The 19,998-nt window shown below is 45.3% G+C and overlaps 1 protein-coding gene across 1 annotated transcript in view; it reads right to left on the reverse strand.

Moving 5' to 3' along the window:
• Positions 1-7,012: 7,012 nt before the first annotated feature.
• Positions 7,013-19,998, reverse strand: part of LOC121281827 (ataxin-7-like protein 1) — a 36,566-nt gene continuing 23,580 nt past the window's right edge. The window contains 4 exon segments of the mRNA XM_041194861.1: positions 7,013-10,325; positions 13,752-14,592; positions 17,601-17,722; positions 19,723-19,918. Coding sequence (XP_041050795.1) covers positions 10,308-10,325; positions 13,752-14,592; positions 17,601-17,722; positions 19,723-19,918 — 1,177 coding nt within the window. The 3' untranslated portion in view covers positions 7,013-10,307.

The raw sequence follows: 19,998 nt of genomic DNA on the forward strand, positions 1-19,998 counted from the left end.
GCCCGTTCCTAGTTGACCTTGAACTGAGTGGCTTGCTAGGCCATTTCAGGGGGCAGTTAAGAGTCAGCCACATTACTTTGGATCTGGAGTCACAAGTAGGCCAGACCAGGTTATGCTGGCAGATTTCCTGCCCTAAAGGACATTAATGAGCCAGATGTGTTTTTCAGACAATCGATGATAATTTCACGGTCACTATTACTGAACGTAACTTTTCTTGATAGTCCAGATTTATTAACTGAATTGAAATTCTGCCAGCTGCCTTGTCCCCAGAGTGTTAGACTGGGCCTCAGGATTACTAGTTCAGTGAAATAAAATCCCCGTGGGTGCTCAAGAGGTCTGGATTAGAGGAGCTCAGAGCTCTCTGAGGGTTCTGGAGCTGGAGAAGATTACAGAGATAGGGAGGGGAGAGACCATGCCGGGATATTGAAACAAGGATGAGAAATTTAAAACTGAGGCGTTACCAGACCCGGGAGTCAAAAATTTTAATTAGAGAACACTGAGGTGTTGGGTAAATAGAATTTGCTGTGGGCTAGGATTCAGGCAGCAGGATTTTGGATGATGAGTTCATGGATGGGAGGCCAATCAAAAGAGCACTGGAGCTCTTTTCTTCAACTCTGAAGAAGTATCATGCAGATTTGAAATGTTAACTCTTGTTTCTTTCTCCACAGACGGTGCCAGACCTGCTGAGTTTTTCCAACATTTTCTGTTTTTATTTCAGATTTGCAGCATCTGCAGTATTTTGCTTTTACAAAGTCAAGTCTAGAAGTCACAAAGGTCTGAATGAGAGCTTTAGTAACAAGTGAGCTGAGGCAGAGAATTCAAATGAATTGGAGTAGCTTCTGATGAAAGGTCTTCGACCTGAAACTGTTTCTCTCTTCACAGCTGCGACCTGACCTGCTGAGTGTTTCCAGCATTTTCTGTTTTCATTTCAGATTCCCAGTGTCAGTATTTTGCTTTTGAACAGGAACAGGCTACTCAGCTGACTGAACCTGGTCAGCAGATAGCTGATCTATATTTTATCACCAGCCACCCACCCTTGTGATCCTTAATACCCTTACCCATCAAAAATCTATCTCAGTTTTAAAATTTTCAATTGACTCGCAGCCTCAGTAACTTTTTGGGGGAAGTGAGTTCCTGATTTCCATCATCATGTGTCATTTCTGTGTTTCCTGACATCACCGCTGAATGGCCTGCTCTGATTTAAGTTTACGTCCCCTTCTTCTAGACAGTCCCACCCCATCAGAGGAAACAGTGTTTCTTTCAAATTCTTTATTCTTCAAGTCCCACACCAAAGACCAGAACACACAATCTATGCTGACACTCCCATTGAAGTAGAATGCTCGTGTCACAGCTGCCATCTTTGAGATTAAATATTGAACCCAAAGCCTAAATGGCACTATTTCGAAGATTAGAGGAGTTCTCCCCTGGTATCCTGGTCAATGGTCATCTCAACCAACATCACTAAAACTAGTTATTTGGTCATGGTCACATTGGTGTATTTGGGATTTTGTTGTGGATAGTCATGAAAGGCACTATATAAGTGCAAACCTTCCCTTTTCTTATTTTCCTCCATGTGCTACTCTCCCAACACCCATAGATTCTGTCAATTATAGATTCTGTCATTTTGGTACAATACTGAGGGAGTGCTGCATTATCGGAGGTACTGGCTTTAGGGTGAGGTTGGGTCAAACTGGTCTTGCAGGCATACATTAAAGATTCTAAAGCACTAATCGACGAGTGGGGATGTCCTGGGAGAGCATTCCTCCTACATCCTATACCACCAAAAACAGATTCATTATTCACCTCATTGTTGTTCATGGGATCCTTGCTGTGTGCAGATTGGCTGCCACATTTGCCTATGAACAATGACTGCACTTCAAAAAGTAACTAATTCTACGTGAAGTGCATTGTGACATTTCTCAGTTGTCTGATGTAAATGTGAATACTCTCCATCCTCACACCAAACTGTATATTCATAAGAAGTTTAATATTAGACAGGATGCTTCAAAAAATTCTAATAAAACTTTATTTAAAAAAAATATCCAAATTGTTCACCAAACAGAGATAAACAACAAAAACTTTATTCAAACCGTCTGTTTGGGTGTTATAAATTATACATTTATTTGCTTATAAACCAAAGAACACTGAGGTCTAAAGTCAATATAAAAAAATCCCATAAATATTAGTCATAATCATTCAAAGCAAACTTTCTCCAAAACTGGAGGGGGGAGGGGGTGGTTGGGTGGGGGTTGTGATGGAGAGGAGGGTGGTGAGTGGTGGTGGGTGGGTGGTGAAGAGGCAGCATATATTGGCAGAGAGCCAATGATGAACAGTAAGTTCGATCTGTAGGGTGGATAACAGCCAGATTACGGTGGGGGTGGAGGGTTTAAGAGCAATGTTCCCTGCAAGCTGTGTATGTCCACGTCACACAGCAACCTGGAAGGTGCAGTGCAGGTTGTTCACAATTTGGACCCTTTAAGATACGGGTGCATTCAAATGAACAGGCAGCGCTCAACGAAAATAATTTAGAGGGGATATTGACCAGCAGTAGATTGGGGATTCCAGTAGTGATTGACCTCAACTGGGGAAGGAGCAGCAGAGATGCGTTAACATTCAGCACCCAAGGACAAAATCAATCTGGATTTCCGCCCATGATAACAATCCACTGACCCTTCCTGTAAAGCACGTGTACTGGGACGTTATTCTGAGGAGGCAATTAAGCTTGGCTGTGATGCCTTTCCATGGTCGAACAGCCCACCAAACACTCACCATAGAGGCTCTGTCTTAGTGTGGTTGGTCACTCTGCAACTGTGCTCCAAATCCCAGGAGTCAGCACCTTCAGTAGGGAAGAGATTGGGTGGGGAAGCAAGAGGGGTTGACTATGAATCAGTTCTGATCAGCATAAAACCTGCTGAAACCTATTTCTGCTCACTGTCACCGTACTTCCTGTTGATCATTCAACATTGGCTACAAAAGGCCGGTTTAAAAATAGTTCACATCACCCGAAGACACGAGTGTTGAATCTGCACTCTGAGCTCCCATGAAACGACTGCTCTCTCAGTTTTAAAACAGTGTGTATGAAATTAAAAAATATGTCACGTGAAAAAAAGGCAGGATAAACAATAAAACATTTTTTTTCCACAGGGCACTGCTTTTGGCAATTTCTGAAAGATCAGGTCCCGATCTTAGCCAATTTCTTTCTTTAGCCTTTACAAAAGGGATTGGAGTATAAGTGTAAAGAAGTCTTACTGCAAATGTATAGGACGTTGGTGCAATTACACCTGATATACTGTGTACAATTTTGGTCTCCTTACCTAAGGAATGACATACTTGCCTGAGAGGGAATGCAACAAAGGTTCACTTGACCGATTTCTGGGAATAGGGATTGTCTTATGAGGAGAAATTGAGTAGATGAGGCCTTATGTTCCCTCGAGATAGAAGAATGAGGGGTGATCTAATTGAAACATAAAATTCTTAGGAGGCTTGAAGGGTATATGCTGAGAAAATATTTCCCCTAGCAAGGGAATCTGGAACACAGGGTCACAGTCTCAAAATAAGGTGTTGACCATTTTGGATTGTGATGAGAAATTTCTTCACTCAAAGGGTTGTGAATTTTTGGAATTCCCTACCCTAGAGCGCTGTGGATGCCCAGTCCTTAAATATATTCAAGTAAGAGGTGGACTTTTGGATACTAAGATTTTTGGATACTAAGGGAATTAAGGGGTGTGGGAATAGGGCTAGAAATTTGAGCTGAGGTAGAAGATCAGTCTTGATCTTATTGAATGGTGGAGCAGTCTTGAAGGGTCAAATGACAGACTCATGTCTTACGTTGTTATATTTTTCTTACAGATTTTCTCCTCTTGGCTTCTTGCAACACTAGTTCATTGCAAGGTCACTGATGGCTCTCTGATGCCTCAATTGTGAGCAAGTTGCAACGTTAAGACTGAGATTTCCTACTTCTCTAATCCTCAGCCCATGATTCCTTACATAACAGTTGCGTGAGGAAATACGCGGCTGAAGTGCTGGCAGGCTGTTCAAATATAGAGGAAAGAGGACATCACAGTGGAACTTGATCCTGTCTTCAACTATTTGCTTTCAGTTGGATTCACTAGACATTCATAAGGAAGATTCACCTTCCTAGGCTAGAGACATTGAAGATAACCGTAACATTTTGAAAGCCCTCCATGGCTGACTTCAACTAACTTTAGCAATAATCAGGGATAGTGTCAATGGCTTGACCTATCCATATTGTTCAGCAACTCAGTGGATAATACATTGGAACAACTGGGTCATACCCTTTTATCTGTCACAAGTCCCAGCTTACAATACAGTGATGGGCCAAATACCATAAATGAACAGGATATGATCAGATGTAAAAAATAACTAACATCTTCTAACGATAAACAATGAGTACACTATTAAATAGTTTGGCATCAATCACAAAAACAAAGTACTAAAAATAATTATAAAAAGGGAAAGTGCTGGAAATACGCAGCAGGTCTGGCAGCAACTGTGGAAAGAGAAACAGAGTTCACATTTCAAGTCGGATGTGACTTCTGTTCTGAAGAATCATATCTGACTTGAAACATTAACTCTGTTTCTCTCTCCACAGATGCTGCCAGATCTGAGTTTTTCCGGCATTTTCTCTTCTTACTTCAGATTTCCAGCATCAACAGTATTTTGCTTTTATTATACTAAAAATAATTGTCAGCTTACAGGCCTGGGCAGCAGCTCATATTTGAGGTAATTATTTGATTCCTTATCTTCTAGCTTAAAAGAACTTTCACTGTAGCTAATCCAAGTTTAAATGATCTAAACCATACCCAGTTTCTTTCCCCTTCCCAGTGGGGGATCGCATGTAATGAAAATGGGAATGAGAAGAGAGATTAATGTTTCAACGAGATTCTCCATTTGCAAATTAGAGCTTAATATCTTGGACACTGCTGTGAGAAACCCACAAGGAAAATCATATTAAAACAATACTGGAGGTGGTGGTGGCTGGGGGGGGGGGGAAATGATGTGCAAAAATCATCCAATTGAAGAAACTGCTTGCTTTCTGAATCGCTGTGGGAAGGCAGGGCATTGTGATGTCAGGCGACCAATGGAGTGTGGGGGCAGGAGGTCATCATTAAACCTCCAGGATTTCACCCAACCAGAGCATGACTAGCACCCTGATCAGACCCCTCAGCCTGCCTTTGCTGCTTATGATGCTAATTGACTGGCTGGCTGTTCATTGCCGACACTTTTTCATTTTTGTTTCAGATTTCCAATATTTGCGATTTTACACTTTTATTCACCTGCAGAATTCAAGTAGAAAAGAGAAGGCTGAGGGGTGACCTGACACAGATGTTTAAAATTACAAGGAGGTTTGATAAGAGAAGGTATTTCCAGTTGTGGGGGAAGACCAAAACTAGAGGCTGTGAATATAAGAATAGTCACTAATAAATCCAATCGGGGATTCAGGAGAAACTTCTTTACCTAGAGAGTGGTGAGAATGTGGAACTCACTACCACAGGGAGTGGTTGAGGCAAACAGGATAGATATATTTAAAGGGAAGCAACTAAACACATGAGTGGGAAAGGAATTGAAGGGTATGCTGATAAGTTGAGAGAAAATAGGTTGGAAGGAGGCTTGTGTGGATCTTGAACATCAACACAGACCAATTGGGCTGTCTCTGTGCTGTAAATTCTAACAAGACCTAACAAGAGGTCTTCAAGATATTGAAAGATGAGTAGACAGTGGTAGATCGTTTCCACCGGTAGATGAGGCAGTAATGCTGAACACTCAAAATTAAAACAAGCAGAAGAAGAATTGCTGCATACTCTCAGATCCCTGGCTCTCTCCTAGCTTTAAATCCCATTCTCCTTTCATGGTTTTTAAATAGTATCTCACTCTGCACATTGGAAACTTGTAATTAAATGGGCATGTGAAAGCAGGTGAGATCTCACACACAGGATTAACATCGCACCTACCCTTCCCCTCCCTTCCTACTTGGAAACCTGACAATGATTTATATCAATCTGGTTGGCTTCGGGATGTGCTATGGTGTAAGTTGGATCCGAATGAACAGGAAAGTACCTCGTCTGCAATTTTTGCAATCCAGATGCCAATGCCACAGCGCACCCCACCCACCGCTGCCCCCACATAAAATTGAAACAAAAATCAAAACCTGATTCAGATTTTGTTGCTTTGATCTGTACAATAAACTACATGACTACTGACAGCGCAATGGTATGCATTCTGACAACTCACTGCCCTTCAGCAGATGCCATGGTATCTCTCCGATACCTTTAATGGTACACATCTGGCATTTGTAACATTAGGTCACGATATATATGTATTTATCTGTATTTATAGATATATATTTGACCAGTTCAAAACTGTAAAATATTATAGACAATGTGTCAATACTAGATCAAATACAAAAGATATTTGCATAATTATCAATACACAACTATTACAAACTTTCCAGGCATTTACACATCTTGGCATTTTGATCTCCATGACTGACACTATAGTTCAGTACCTTACATTCCCATGGGTCTGTCTCAGTCACTCACTCGAATCTGTATTATGAGGGTCATCTTTAGCGCTCCACTGAATTGGTTGTTTAAGGCAGGTGGGATTCAGGTATCGAGAGAGAAATGTTTACAATAAAGGTTAGCAGGACACAGATGGGGCTGATCCAGAGAGTTAGTCAAAAGTTGTCCCTTTATCTCAGGGAGCTGGGTTCCATTCCAGCCCAGACTGATGGGTTGAAGACTCCTTGATTTGCTGACAGGGTTGTGTCTAAAATGATATTGGGGTAGTCTGAATCAGTGACTAGTGGCAAATATTTAGCCTAAAACTACTCTTGATTTGGTACTAATTACTACTAAATTGGTGATTCCAGTGGGAGAGAACAAAGCATTGCTGGTGTGGGAAATGGAAAACTATCACACTGTTGCAGGAGCGGTAGGGGTGCTCATGTGGGGAGAAGTTGGGGGGGAGGGGGGGGGCTTATTTTACTCCAATTTATACAGTGTTCTTAAGGTACAGGTACTAAGATGCTTCACGAAGAAATGGATGCCAAATCATAGTTGGACAGTTGGGGGCAGGAACTGAAAGCACAACTGGATAGATTCTGTGGAGACTTTTAATTGAGGGGAGGGAAGTAGCATGTAAAGGGTGGGATGTGAAGTATAGGGAAGACACAGAGGACTTGCGGCAGCATGGGGGTGGGAGGGATAAATGCAGTCAAGGCCAGATCTAAGGACCAAAGTGTGTAAACAGAGATATAGGATTCAGGAAAGATGCAAAGGCAGGGAGAGGCAAGTCCAGGGATGGGAATTGGAAGGGATTCATAAAGAAGGAAACTCAGTGCATTGCAGGTCAAGGAGCCTGTGGAGGCTGCCAATGTCAGGGATAGTGAGCGAACAAGACCTGGCGCAGGATTGGATCAAGCAGTGCAACCTTGGCTAAGTTTAGATCTTGCACAGGTGGTCATTGAATAAGGCACAATGTGCCCTAGTCTAGGAGTGCTTGATAATGATGACAACTGGTGCTCAATACTAAGAGGTTCCATTCTCCAGCATTAAACATGCCATCAATGCACAAAAAAATCTTCAATGGCAAAATTATAGGTTGGAAGTAACTTGAACTCATCTTGCCTGGTGGGAAGCTGATGTCATTAGATTGACACCTGATTTCACTCAGTCTCCAAGTTCATTTCCCGTAGGATATATAATTGAAAAGGAAAAGGCTATGGGAAAAGGGCAGAGGGGAGTGGACTAATGGAAGAGGTCCTTCACAGAGCTGGCACAGGCATGATGGACTGAATGGCCCATGTTGCTGCTATATCATTCCCAAGTTGAAAGAGTCAAATTTGCCGTGCGGCGTTGTAGGTTAAACTGAACATGACTGAGTGTGTCCCAGAACTGGTCCAAACTGGGCACAAGCTCCCAGCTTGTGGCCACAGAAATGGAACTATTGCAGCGAAAAATGCCCTCTCAGTTTAGGTGACTGATTGTAACACAGCAGATTTCCATGTGTATCTGGGACTTAATCCTTCCAGTCACTGACAGAGAGAACAACAACATTGCGCAGTTAATGTTTTTCCTCTTTTTAACTCAAGATTTCAAATATTTTCCAGGGAAAAAAATAAAATCACTACCAGGAGAGACGCTTGGCAGCTCAGCACAGTCCCTCGGTTATTGATTCACAGCGCCGATTGTGAGAAATGTACAGAAAAATCATATATATAAAAAAATACAGAACTTTAAAAAATATATATAGTAATACAATGAAAAAATGTTATGAAGAAATAAAAACAAAGTCACTCAATTCTCAAAAAGGATGATAAAACCAATTAAGCAGAAACATAAATACTGAAATAACTGAATGAAATTAGAAGATTGTTGAACCTCTTCTGCTCCTAACGAGGAGTTTGGAGCACCAGCGAACTGTCTGAAGCTTCTACTTCGCTTATCGTGGAGTAAGGAATGATTTGGTTTGAGAATAATTCAGTTGGAAAAAAACAAAAGTAAGTTTGATTGAAGACCCGGGTCACACAGTGAGCTTGTCAGACTTTGAACACTCCAGGAATCTGCTCAGAGAGACTGGAAGCTTTCTGAGACCTGCAAAGTGTTCCTCTCTTTAAATATAAATTCCCCATCTGTGAACTTCTGCGGTCTGCTATTTAAAACTGCTCTTTTTTGTAACATACTCTTCATGCTGAATGATTCTGCAGAGGACATCGTAAATTTTTCTTTCCTTTCCTGCTGGGTTAGGCTCCAGCTCTGTGCAATGGTCACTAAAGGAGGTGTGTGCAATTGGGTGTAGGACACTGGCAGAGTTGTTTTTATCCTTAAAATGTGAATTTGGCTTAGCTCCCATCTGTCAGGGTCGGAGAGAGAGCAGAATGCTATTTCAAAGCTGCTCGCCCAATGCTTCAACAGTTTGTGTGCAGCTTGATCTAGTACTGAGCCATACAGACCATTAGGAGCCAATCCACAATCTTAGGTAATGCACTTGAGCAAAGAACCAGAGGGCAGTGCCAACTGGTACTTGGGTGGGGAGGGTTATGACCGAGTTAGCACCTTCAGGAGCGGGAAAGCTGTAGTGAGGGGGGAGGGGATAGAAAGTTAATAAAATGCCATTATGCTTCCAGACCTTTAGCAAACACTGGGGGTCACCCGTGGTGACACCATCGCCAGGTGGCAGAGAGGCAAGCCAAGGTATTCTTTGCAACCAGGCTTAAATGGCAAAAAATTACTGATTACATGTCACCAGAAATCAAACTGTGCCTTGCCTTGGTGTGTTCTATCTCAGATTGTCATGGCTGCACGTGCAAGAAGCGATTTTCCAAATCTGCCTCCTTTGCTGGAACCGCGTTCTGGGAAATCATGTCAGCACTGGTTTCTGATGACGTAACATGCTCAAGAGAAAAAAACCCATTCATCTCCAGCTCCTGTGGAAGTGTCATCTTTCGTCTCCCCTTTAGGTTTGTGACTGAATCGTTCAAGTTTTCTGATCATTAATTCGGTAAGAACTTCAAGCTGTGAAACCATCGTCTATCTCTCTTATGCTTCCTTCCTCTACCTGACTGCTTAATGTGGGTAATGGACAACGTCCAATGTGGCCACTAGGGTAACAAGAGGGATGTAGTGATGATCTCATTGCAGTGGACACTGGTTGGGCTCTTGCTTGTGACCATGGCTGTGAAATACCTAGGCTCACTTGAAAAGAATGGCTCCCAGAGGATGGTACCCAGCGGGTGTCCGGCACCTGTGGGACTGAACCCCGATGCGAGTCAGTGCCTTTCGGAAAGGATGGGTGCAGGAAAAGCATGATGCCACGAGGAGACCACCCGCCTGCCGGGAGCACAGATCGAAGATGTGGTGGGAAGGCTCCCTGTCATTCTCCACTGCTTTAAGGCAAAATCATTCGGTGTGTGTCTCACCTGTGATTTTGCACACGTTTGTAAACTGCTCCCTTTCATATCGGTGCACAGCAAGGTTGCCATGTCAAGAAAACAAGAAGGCGTTACCTTAGAGCAGAGTAATCGGAAGTAAGGAACAAACAAAGCAAATGAATGATGAGCGCAGTGACTCCTGCTACAGACACGGAGCTCGACAAAATAGTTCATACCGAATAAGGCGGCTAGTGGGAGTGCCTGCTTTGATTTGTGCATAAACAGCCTGTGGTACAACTGAGGTCTCAACAACTTTGACTGTGTCCGTTTTGTGTGAGAGAAGGGCTAGAGGTGGAAACTGATGGACGGAAGATTCCAGGCTCCATATCTCCTCAGAGCTAGGCCAGGCTCACTCTCAGGGGCGCACTTTTGTCTGGAGAAGATACAGAAAGAGAAAGAGAGATTAATGTTCACTAAGCAAACTCACTCTCAGAAGTTACATTTTTATGGCACCTTTCACAACCTGAAGACACTGCAGAGCACTCCACAGCCACTGAAGTACTTCTGAAGTGTACTTACTTTTGTAATGTAGGAAACATAGCAACCAATTTGCACACAGCAAGCTTCCACAACAGCAATGAAATAATGACCAAGCGATGTTTGTTGAAGGATAATATTGACCAGGGATATCAGTTACACGGATACTGTTGCCTAACACTATTCTCCCAGCATCCAGTTCTCATGTCAAAAAAGAAAGTTTGTTTGTGTTCTGCCAAAGGGTAGCTCCTAACTCAAGTCACAGAGAAGATTCTTCAGTCGCTTACTGTGGATTCCCTGTTGCCTTTTTCACAGTTCATCTTTGGAGGGCCTTCTTCCAGCGGGGCTGCAACCAAGGCTAAACAGTACCCCATCCTTTATAATAAGGGGGGTGGGCAGCCCATGCCCATCAGACTTGAAACCCTACCCCTACCATGGGCATAATCCAGAATTTGGAGCCAGTGCTCCAACCTCCGATCACTGATGCTCTCTTTAGTGCGGTTCAAACATAATTCTTCTGACTCACGGTGGGGGAATATTACCCCTGAACCATTGCATCAGGAGGAGGCCACTTAGCCTGTTCTCCCACTCAGTTAGATCATGGATGATCTGTATCCTACCTCCAGTTACTCACTTTGGTTCCATTACGCTCAATATCTTTACCTATCAAAACTCTTATTGATCTCGGTTTTGAAATTTTCAATTGACACCCCCCGGCATCCACAGCTTTTTGTGGGGGAGAAGAGTTCCAGATTTCCACTCCCCTTTGTATGAAGACATGCTTCCTGACACCACTCCTGAGTGGTCTTTCTCTAACTTTATGGTTTTGCTCATCTGTTCTGGATTCCTTCACAAGAGGAAATGGTTTTTCTCTATCTAACCTTGCAAATCCTTTAATCATCTTAAATACCTCAATTAGACCACCCCTTGAAGTTCTATTTTCAAGGGTATACAATCCTACTCCACCCAATCTATCCACATAATTTAATCCTTTAAGCCCCAGTACCATTCTGGTGAAATGCTCTGTACCGCCTTGGACACGAATATAACCTTCCTGAGAAAGTGAGTTCTCCTCCAAGTCATTCACCATCCTGACTTGGAAGTACATCGCCGTTCCTTCGCTGTCGCTGGATCAAAATCCCGGAACTCCCTTCCCAACAGCACTGTGGGTGCACCTACACCACATGGACTGCAGCGGTTCAAGAAGGCAGCTCACCAACACCTTCTCAAGGACATCTAGAGGTGAGCAATAAATGTAGGCCCACCCAGTGAAGCCCACATCCCATGAATAAGTAAGAAAAAATGTGGGGCCCAGAACTCCAGATGCTGCCTAACCAGAGTTTTCTACAGCTGTAGTTTAACTTTAACCCCTCCGTATTCCAGCCTTCTTGAGATAAAGTCCAACATTCCATTATTCCTTTGGATTACTTTTGTACCTGTCCACTAGATTTTAGTTATTTCTGTGCATAGATCCCTAAATCTCTTGGATCCTTCACAGTTCATACCTTCTTGCTATTTAGAAAATACTTTTGCTATAGCTTTCGGGTTCAAAATGGATGAGCTCAGACTACTACACTCTGCTTCTATTTACACTACCTAGTGTGAAAACAGAAAGTCAATATCAGCCAAGTACTTATAGGCTTCAGTCACTAGGATTATCCGGAATGGGGTAGGAACGCTTCACCTTCTGACTAAAGAGACGGGAATGTAACAATGAGCCAAAGGCTCGCTCAGAACTGAGAGTGATGGTATTAGACAACCTCAAAACAATCAGTCAAGCTTCAGCCTGACTTCAACGAACCTATGTACTTGCACACACTCCAGCAGGGTGAGGAGGGGAGACAGACTCCTGGGCAGTAAGAAAGAGCCGGAATCCTGAATACCTTTGCTCCTTCCTAGCCCAAGATGGTTGAAGACAGTGACAGCACCCATACCAACACCACATCTAAGAGCAGCTAGCTTGGAGTCAAATCTCCACTCGCAGTTCAGAGTCATTTTTTTTACTTCATTTATGGGATGTGGGTGTCGCTGGCTGGGCCAGCATTTATTGCACATCCCTAATTGTCCTTGAGAAGGTCGTGGTGAGCTGCCTTCTTGAACCACTGCTGTCCATGTAGTGTAGGTACACCCACAGTGCTGTTAGGGAGGGAGTTTTAGAATTTTGACCCAGCAACAGAGAAGGAATGACAATATATTTCCAAGTCAGGATGGTGAGTGGCTTGAAGGGGAACTTCCAGATGGTGGTATCTGTTACCTTTGTCCTTCTAGATGGTAGCTGTCGTGGGTTTGGAAAGTTCTGCCTAAGGAGCCTTGGTGAATTCCTGCAGTGCATCTTGTGATGTGTCTGCAGTGCATCGGTGGTGGAGGGAGTGCAAGTTTGTGGAAGGGATGCCAATTAAGCGGGATGCTTTGTCCTGGATAGTGTCGAGCTTCTTAAGTATTGTGGGAGCTGCACTCGTCCAGACAAGTGGAAAATATTCCATCACACTCCTGACTTGTGCCTTGTAGAGAGTGCACAAGCTCTGGGGAGTTAGGAGGTGAGTTACTCATTGTAGGATTCCTAGTTTCTGACCTGCTCTTATAGCCACAGTATTTATATGGCTAGTCCAATTCAATTTCTGGTCAATGGTAACCCCCCCAGGATTCAGTGATGGTAATGTCATTGAATGTCAAGTGGTGATGGTTAGATTCTATTTTGCTGGAGATGGTCATTGCCTGGCACTTGTGTACTTGTCAGCCCAAACCTGGATATTGTCCAGGTCTTGCTGCATTTGGACATGGACTGCTTCAGTATCAGAGGGGTCGCGAATGGTGCTGAACATTGTACAATCGTCGGCAAACATCCCCACTTCTGACCTTATGATGTAAGGAAGGTCATTGATCAAGCAGCTGAAGATGGTTGGGCCAAGGTCACTACCCTGAGGAACTCCTGCAGTGATGTCCTGGGACTGAGATAACTGACATCCAACAACCACAACCATATACCTTTATGCTAGGTATGACTCTTACCAGCCGAGAGTTTTGCCCCTGATCCCCAATGACTCCAGTTTTGCTAGGGCTCCCTGATGCCACATTTGGTCAAATGCTGCCTTGATGTCAAGGACAGTCACTCTCACCTCACTGCTGGAGCTCGGCTCCTTTGTCCATATTTGAACCAAGGCTGTAATGAGGTCAGAAACCCAGTAACCCTGGTGGGATCCAAACTGAGTATCAGTAAGCAGGTTACCGCTGAGCAACTGCCACTTGACACACTGTTGATGACCCCTTACATCACTTTACCCACATTTCCCCGGGGACTGCAGCGCATTTGTGTTTTCCCTACCTTGTGCGTGTGTGAGTTGCTGTGAGGTCGAGTTGTTGCCAGGCTCTCTTCCCTCTTCCTTTGAACACAGTTGACTTCAGGGGCCTTGGCTATTTTAGTGGGTTTTGAACAGGAGGGTGCATTCTTCCGTTTCCTGCCCTCGGTCCGTGCGGGGGAGTTGACGGTCGGTGGTGGGGATGAAGGGTTGTGGGCCCCCAGCCGACGTGCCTCGCAGAGGCGGGCATCCCTCTTGGGACCAAAGTGTTCCACCGTCCTGCTAGTCCCTTTGAGGGAGTTCCCTGAAAGGCTCAGAATTCCAGTTTGTCCTGAGCGTCCTGCTTTGGGTCCATGGGCATTGAGTCCGTTGTTAGCATTGTGTGAAGAGGTATTCGAGGTGGGAGGGCAGGAGGCTGTCCCACCAGGAAGGGGGGCGCTTATCCTGTCCAGACTCAATACGCAGTTTCTTTTGATGGGGGGGTCCGAGGAAGGGAGCAGGTCAGAGGAGGAGGCCGCTGGTTTCTTCCGTTTGCCCGGTGATGTCTCGCCAGTGGGACGCGGGTCTTGGTGGAATCCAGGTGCCCGACCGGTCTTTGCCCAGGGCGCCCTCCCTGAAGATGGGGAAGGGGTTGGGGTCGGGGGGGTCGCCGGAGGAAGAGAGCAGCAGCAGGCGGAGGGCGGGTCTGCTGGGGCTCGAGCTTCAGCAAGGCTGGCAGGCGAGGGTACAGGCTTCAGTTCCATGCCCATGGAAGAAGACAAAGATGAAGTTACTGAAAGAGACGACACAGACCGCAGCGAGAGTGGCGAGGGGGCAGGAGGCGGAAGGAGTGGCGTTCTCTGTGTTTCCGTGGCCGGAGGAATCTTCCTACAGAGAAAACAAAAAGACACTCATTAGATTTATCCTTGCACAACAAGGCGAAACTGGCTCAGTGTTAGCACTCTCACCTCAGAGACTGGAGAATAAAATCCAGGCTGACATTTGGAGTACTGATGGAGCGCCGCACAGCAGAGGGTCAGGACTGAGGGAGTGCTGCCCTGTCGTAGGGTCAAGACTGAGAGTGTGCTGCACTGTCAGAGGGTCAGTACCAAGGGAATGCAGCACCATTGGAGGGTCAGTACTGAGACAGTGCTGCACTTTGAGGGGCAGTACTGAGGGAGCACAGCACTGTTGGAGGGTCAGTAGCGAGGGAGCACTGCAGTGTTGCAGGGGCAGTACTGAGGAAGTGCTGCACTGTTAGAAGGTCAGTACTGAGGGAGTGCCACACTGTCAGTGGGTCAGTACTGACTGAGCACTGCACTATTGGAGGGTGAGTATTGAGGGAGTGCTGCACTGCCTGAGGGACTGCACTAAGAGTGCACTGCATTGTTTAAAGGTCAGTAGTGAGGGAAGTACTGACAGAGCAGTGCAGTGTCAGAAGGCAGCACAGAGAGAGTGCTGCACTATTGGAGGGTCTGTACTGATAGAGCACTGCAGTGTCAGAGGGTCAGTACTGAGGGAGCCCTGCACTGCTGGAAGGTCAACACTGGGGGAATATTGCACTGTCAGAGGGTCAGAACAGGGAGAGTGCTGCACTAACTGAGGGTCAGTACTAAAAGAATGCCACACTGCCAGAGGAGCAGTACTGAGGGAGTGCCACACTGCCACGGGGCAGTACTAAGGGAGAGTTGCACTGTCAGAGGGTCAGTACTAAGGGAGCGCCAACATGCAGGTGCAGCAAGCAATTAAGAAGGCAAATGATATGCTGGCCTTTATTACAAGAGGATTTGAGTACAGGAGTAAAGAAGCCTTGCTGCAATTTTATACAGCCTTGGTGAGACCATTCCTGGAGTATTGTATACAATTTTGCTGTCCTAACCTAAGGAAAAATACACTTGCCATCGAGGGAGTGCAACAAAGGTTCACCAAACTGATCCCTGGGATGGTGGGATTGTCCTATGAGGAGAGATTGAGGAGATAGGCCTATATTCTCTACAGTTTAGATGAATGAGAACAGATCTGATTGAAGCATACAAAATTCTTTCAGGGCATGACAAGGTAGATGTAGGAAGTATGTCTCCCCTGGCTGCGGGGGTCTAGACACAGTCTCAGAATAAGAGATCGGCCATTTAGGACTGGGATGAGGTGGAATTTTTTCACTCAGAGGGTGGTGAATCTTTGGAATCGCCACTCCAGAGGGCTGTGGAGGCTCAGTCACTGAGTATATGGAAGACCGAAATCGATCGATTTCTAGATAGTAAAGACATTAAAGGATTTTGGGATAGTGCGGGGAAAATGGCATTGAGGTAGAAGATCAACTATGATCTAGTGAATGACGAGCAATTCAAGGGGCTGAATGGCCTACTCCTGCTCCTATTTCCTATGTCTCTCCACTGATGGAGAGTCAGTACTGAGCGAACGCTGCACTGTTAAGGGGGCATCACTAAGGGAACCCGCACTGAGAGAGGGACATTAATAAAGGAACGCTGCGGTGTTGGAGGGGCAGTACTGAGGTAGCACTGCACTGAGGGAGGGGCAGTACTGAGGTAGCGCTGCACTGTTGAAGGGGCAGTACTAAGGTAGCACTGCACTGAGGGAGGGGCAGTACTGAGGTAGCGCTGCACTGTTGAAGGGGCAGTACTAAGGTAGCACTGCACTGAGGGAGGGGCAGTACTGAGGTAGCGCTGCACTGTTGAAGGGGCAGTACTAAGGTAGCACTGCACTGAGGGAGGGACAGTACTGAGGTAGCATTGCATAGTTAGAGGGGCTGTACTGAGGTACCGCTGCACTGTTGAAGGGGCAGTACTGAGATAGCGCTGCACTGTTGAAGGGGCAGTACTGAGGTAGCACTGCACTGTTGAAGGGGCAGTACTGAGGTAGTACTGCACTGCCGGAGGGGCATTACTGAGGTAGTACTGCATTGTTGGAGGGACAGTACTGAGGTAGCACTGCACTGTTGGAGGGACAGTACTGAAGTAGCACTGCACTGTTGGAGGGACAGTACTGAAGTAGCACTGCACTGTTGGAGGGACAGTACTGAAGTAGCACTGCACTGTTGGAGGGACAGTACTGAAGTAGCACTGCACTGTTGGAGGGACTGTACTGCGGTAGCACTGCACTGTTGGAGGGACAGTACTGAGGTAGCACTGCACTGCTGGAGGGGCAGTGCTGAAGGAGTGCCATTCAGTCAGGTGGGTATTATTGAGGGAACGCTGCACTTTCAGGGTAACTGAGGAAGCGTTGCACTGTCGAAGGTGCCATCTTTCAGATGAAACCAAGCTATTTTTTAGTATGATTCCTACATTTGCCCAATTTCCGACATTATAACAGTGACTACACTTCGAAAGTACTTCATTGACTGTAAAGCACTCTCAGATTTCTGGTGGTCATGAAAAGCATTATATAAATGGAAGTTTTTCTTTTCAGTGCAGTTGAGCACACTCCATGCACTGATACACCTCTACCACTAGCATGGGGCAGCTCTGGGTGACAGAGTGCCAAGTTTACTAGGGACACCCTTGGACCTGCTTTTAACTCTACCTAAGCAAATGGCCTTTGAGTGAGTTGAAATCTGGTCCCTGGTGTGAGGTCATCAACACTCCATGAGTCTTCCTTTTCACTTTACTGACAAGCTGTCCACCCTGGAGCCTTGCAACAAAGGCTTAACTGTGCCACTGTGCACTTGAGCCAGAGCATTACTGCCTGCCTTTCTCTGACAATCCATAGGCTTTTAAAACCCAAGCTTGACTCAAGCAACCACTTCTTTAATTAGCTCATCTTCTCGCTCCAACATCTTTTCTCCCCGGCAGTGCGCAGCACCATGTACTGGGCCCCTGTGGCCTTAAGCATCTCAATAAAAAAGAATATCCAGTCAAAGAAAAGGGAAATGTTCTGACCTCCACATCTGAGAATTCAGGTGCCTTTCCACCATGGAATTGAGGACTGAGCGGAAGTGATCCAAGCGCCTGTTGAAGACGTAGCAGCCCCGACTAATCATTCGGCTTCCAAAAGTGCAAAACTGGAATGGAGTAAAGCAACAGTGAGATGCAGACCAAAACTGGCCCTGCTAGTCTCTAACAAGGGTAATTCATCAGCACAGGAATGGGGAGTGTTGGAGGCAAACTTCAATTCATTTCTGCAAAAGCCAACTACTGCAGTTGCTGAAAATCTGAAATAAAAGCAGAAAATGCTGGGAATAGCAGGGCAGGGAGCTTCTGTAGAGAGAGAAGCAGTTAATGTTTCAGGCCAGGGATCTTTTGTGTTTCTCTCTCCATGGATGCCGTCTGACCAGCTGTGTATTTCCAGTATTTTCTTTTTTTATTTCAAATTCATCCCTGTCCAGCTTCTAAATTGTAGTTAAACATTGTGCTATTTATAAAGAACCTCCATTTATTGGAAACAGGGTCTTTCACGGGTGATGTCAGGAAGTACTTCTTCACACAAGGGGTATTGGAAAGCTGGAACCCCCTCCCTCAGGAAGCTATTGACACTGAAGGTCAATTGAAAATTTTAACACAGGGATTGACAGGTTTTTGTTACGCAAGGATATCAAGGTTTATGGTTCCAAGGCAGGTAGATGGAGTTAAGATACCGATAGGCCATCTCACTGAACGGGGAACTGCCTCAAGGGGCTAAATTGCCACCTCCTGTTCATAGACAAGGATCAGATTATCTCCTCTCAAAGCCTGAATATTGAGGACCAATAACAACATCTTACATCTGGCACAGCTGATGGGAGAATTTTTTGCCCTCTCCTGGCTTTGCACATGGTAAGTCAAAGCCAAGTGAAATCCTCAGATGGAGTGAGAGAGGAAGGCAGAGATGTAATTCAGTCGCCATGTTAAGGTTATCAGTTCTGTCCCTATTAAGGAAGGATTGCACTGCACTGTAGTGCGAGCTGACTTTCAGATGAGATGTTAAACTGAAACTCTGTCTACTCTCTCAGGTAAAAGACCCCATGATCCCACGACACTATTCAAAGTAGAGCAGGGGAGTTCTCTATGGTGTCCTGTCCAATGTCCCTCAAACAATATCACTAAAACAGATTATTTGGTCATTAACTCATTGATGTTTGTGGGAGATTTCAAAATTGCTGCCATGTTTCCTACATTACAATAGTGACGAATGTCCTTCATTGGTCGTTATGCACTTTAGGATATCCTGAGATGGGCAAGGCGCTAATTAAATGTCAGGTGGGCTGGTGACCAGGGGACAAAGATTTTAGATAATTGGCAAAAGAACTAAGGGTGGGAATGAGGGGAATATTTTTGTTTTACGCTGCAAATTGTTGTGATCTGGAATGCAATATCTGAAATGGTGGGGGAAGCAGGTTAAATAGAAACTTTCAAAAGGGAATTGGATATATACCTGGTGGGGGAAGAATTTGCAGGGCTATGGGGAAAGCAGGGAATGACTAATTGGGTAGCTGAGAGAGAGAGTGAGAGAGAAAGTGAGTGAGTGAGAGTGTGAGAGAGTGAGTGTAAGAGAGTGAGAGAGAGGGAGAGAGAGTGAAAGAGGGGAGGGAGAAAGAGAGAGAGAGAGAGACAGAAAGAAAGAAAGAAAGACAGAGAGAGAGAGAGAGAGAGAGTGAGTGAGAGTGTAAGAGAGTGAGAGAGAGAGAGAGAGAGAGAGAGAGGGGGAGAGAGAAAGAGAGAGAGAGACAGAAAGAAAGAAAGACAGAGAGAGAGAGAGAGAGTGAGTGAGAGTGTAAGAGAGTGAGAGAGAGAGAGAGAGGGGGAGAGAGAAAGAGAGAGAGAGACAGAAAGAAAGAAAGACAGAGAGAGAAAGAGAGAGAGAGAGTGAGTGAGAGTGTGAGAGAGAGAGTGAGAGAGAGAGTGAGTGAGTGAGTGAGTGTAAGAGAGTGAGAGAGAGGGAGAGAGAGTGAAAGAGGGGAGGGAGAAAGACAGAGAGAGAGACAGAAAGAAAGAAAGACAGAGAGAGAAAGAGAGACAGAGAGAGAAAGAGAGAAAGACAGAGAGAGAGAGAGAGAGAGAGGCACTGAGCTGAAACGGTACGTACTGCCAGAGGCTTCGGGTGCAATCGCGAATAGTGACAATCTGGCTTCTCAGATTCCTCTGTCATTTCTCCGTCACTCTCCTCGCTCGATAGCCGGCTGTTTATCTCAAACCTGAACAAAGGGTAGGGGAGCTCTGGATGTGGTACAGGATCAGCTGGGGGTGTCTCATCATCAGTCAGCTCACTTTCCAAAGAAACCCTGTGGAAAGGAGATAAAATATATGAAGATGGCAGTGAGATCTCAGCACAGTGAAACAGCCCACAAACCCTGAATCCACT

This window comes from Carcharodon carcharias, chromosome 9 (genome assembly GCF_017639515.1).
Source record: "Carcharodon carcharias isolate sCarCar2 chromosome 9, sCarCar2.pri, whole genome shotgun sequence".
NCBI lineage: Eukaryota > Metazoa > Chordata > Chondrichthyes > Lamniformes > Lamnidae > Carcharodon > Carcharodon carcharias.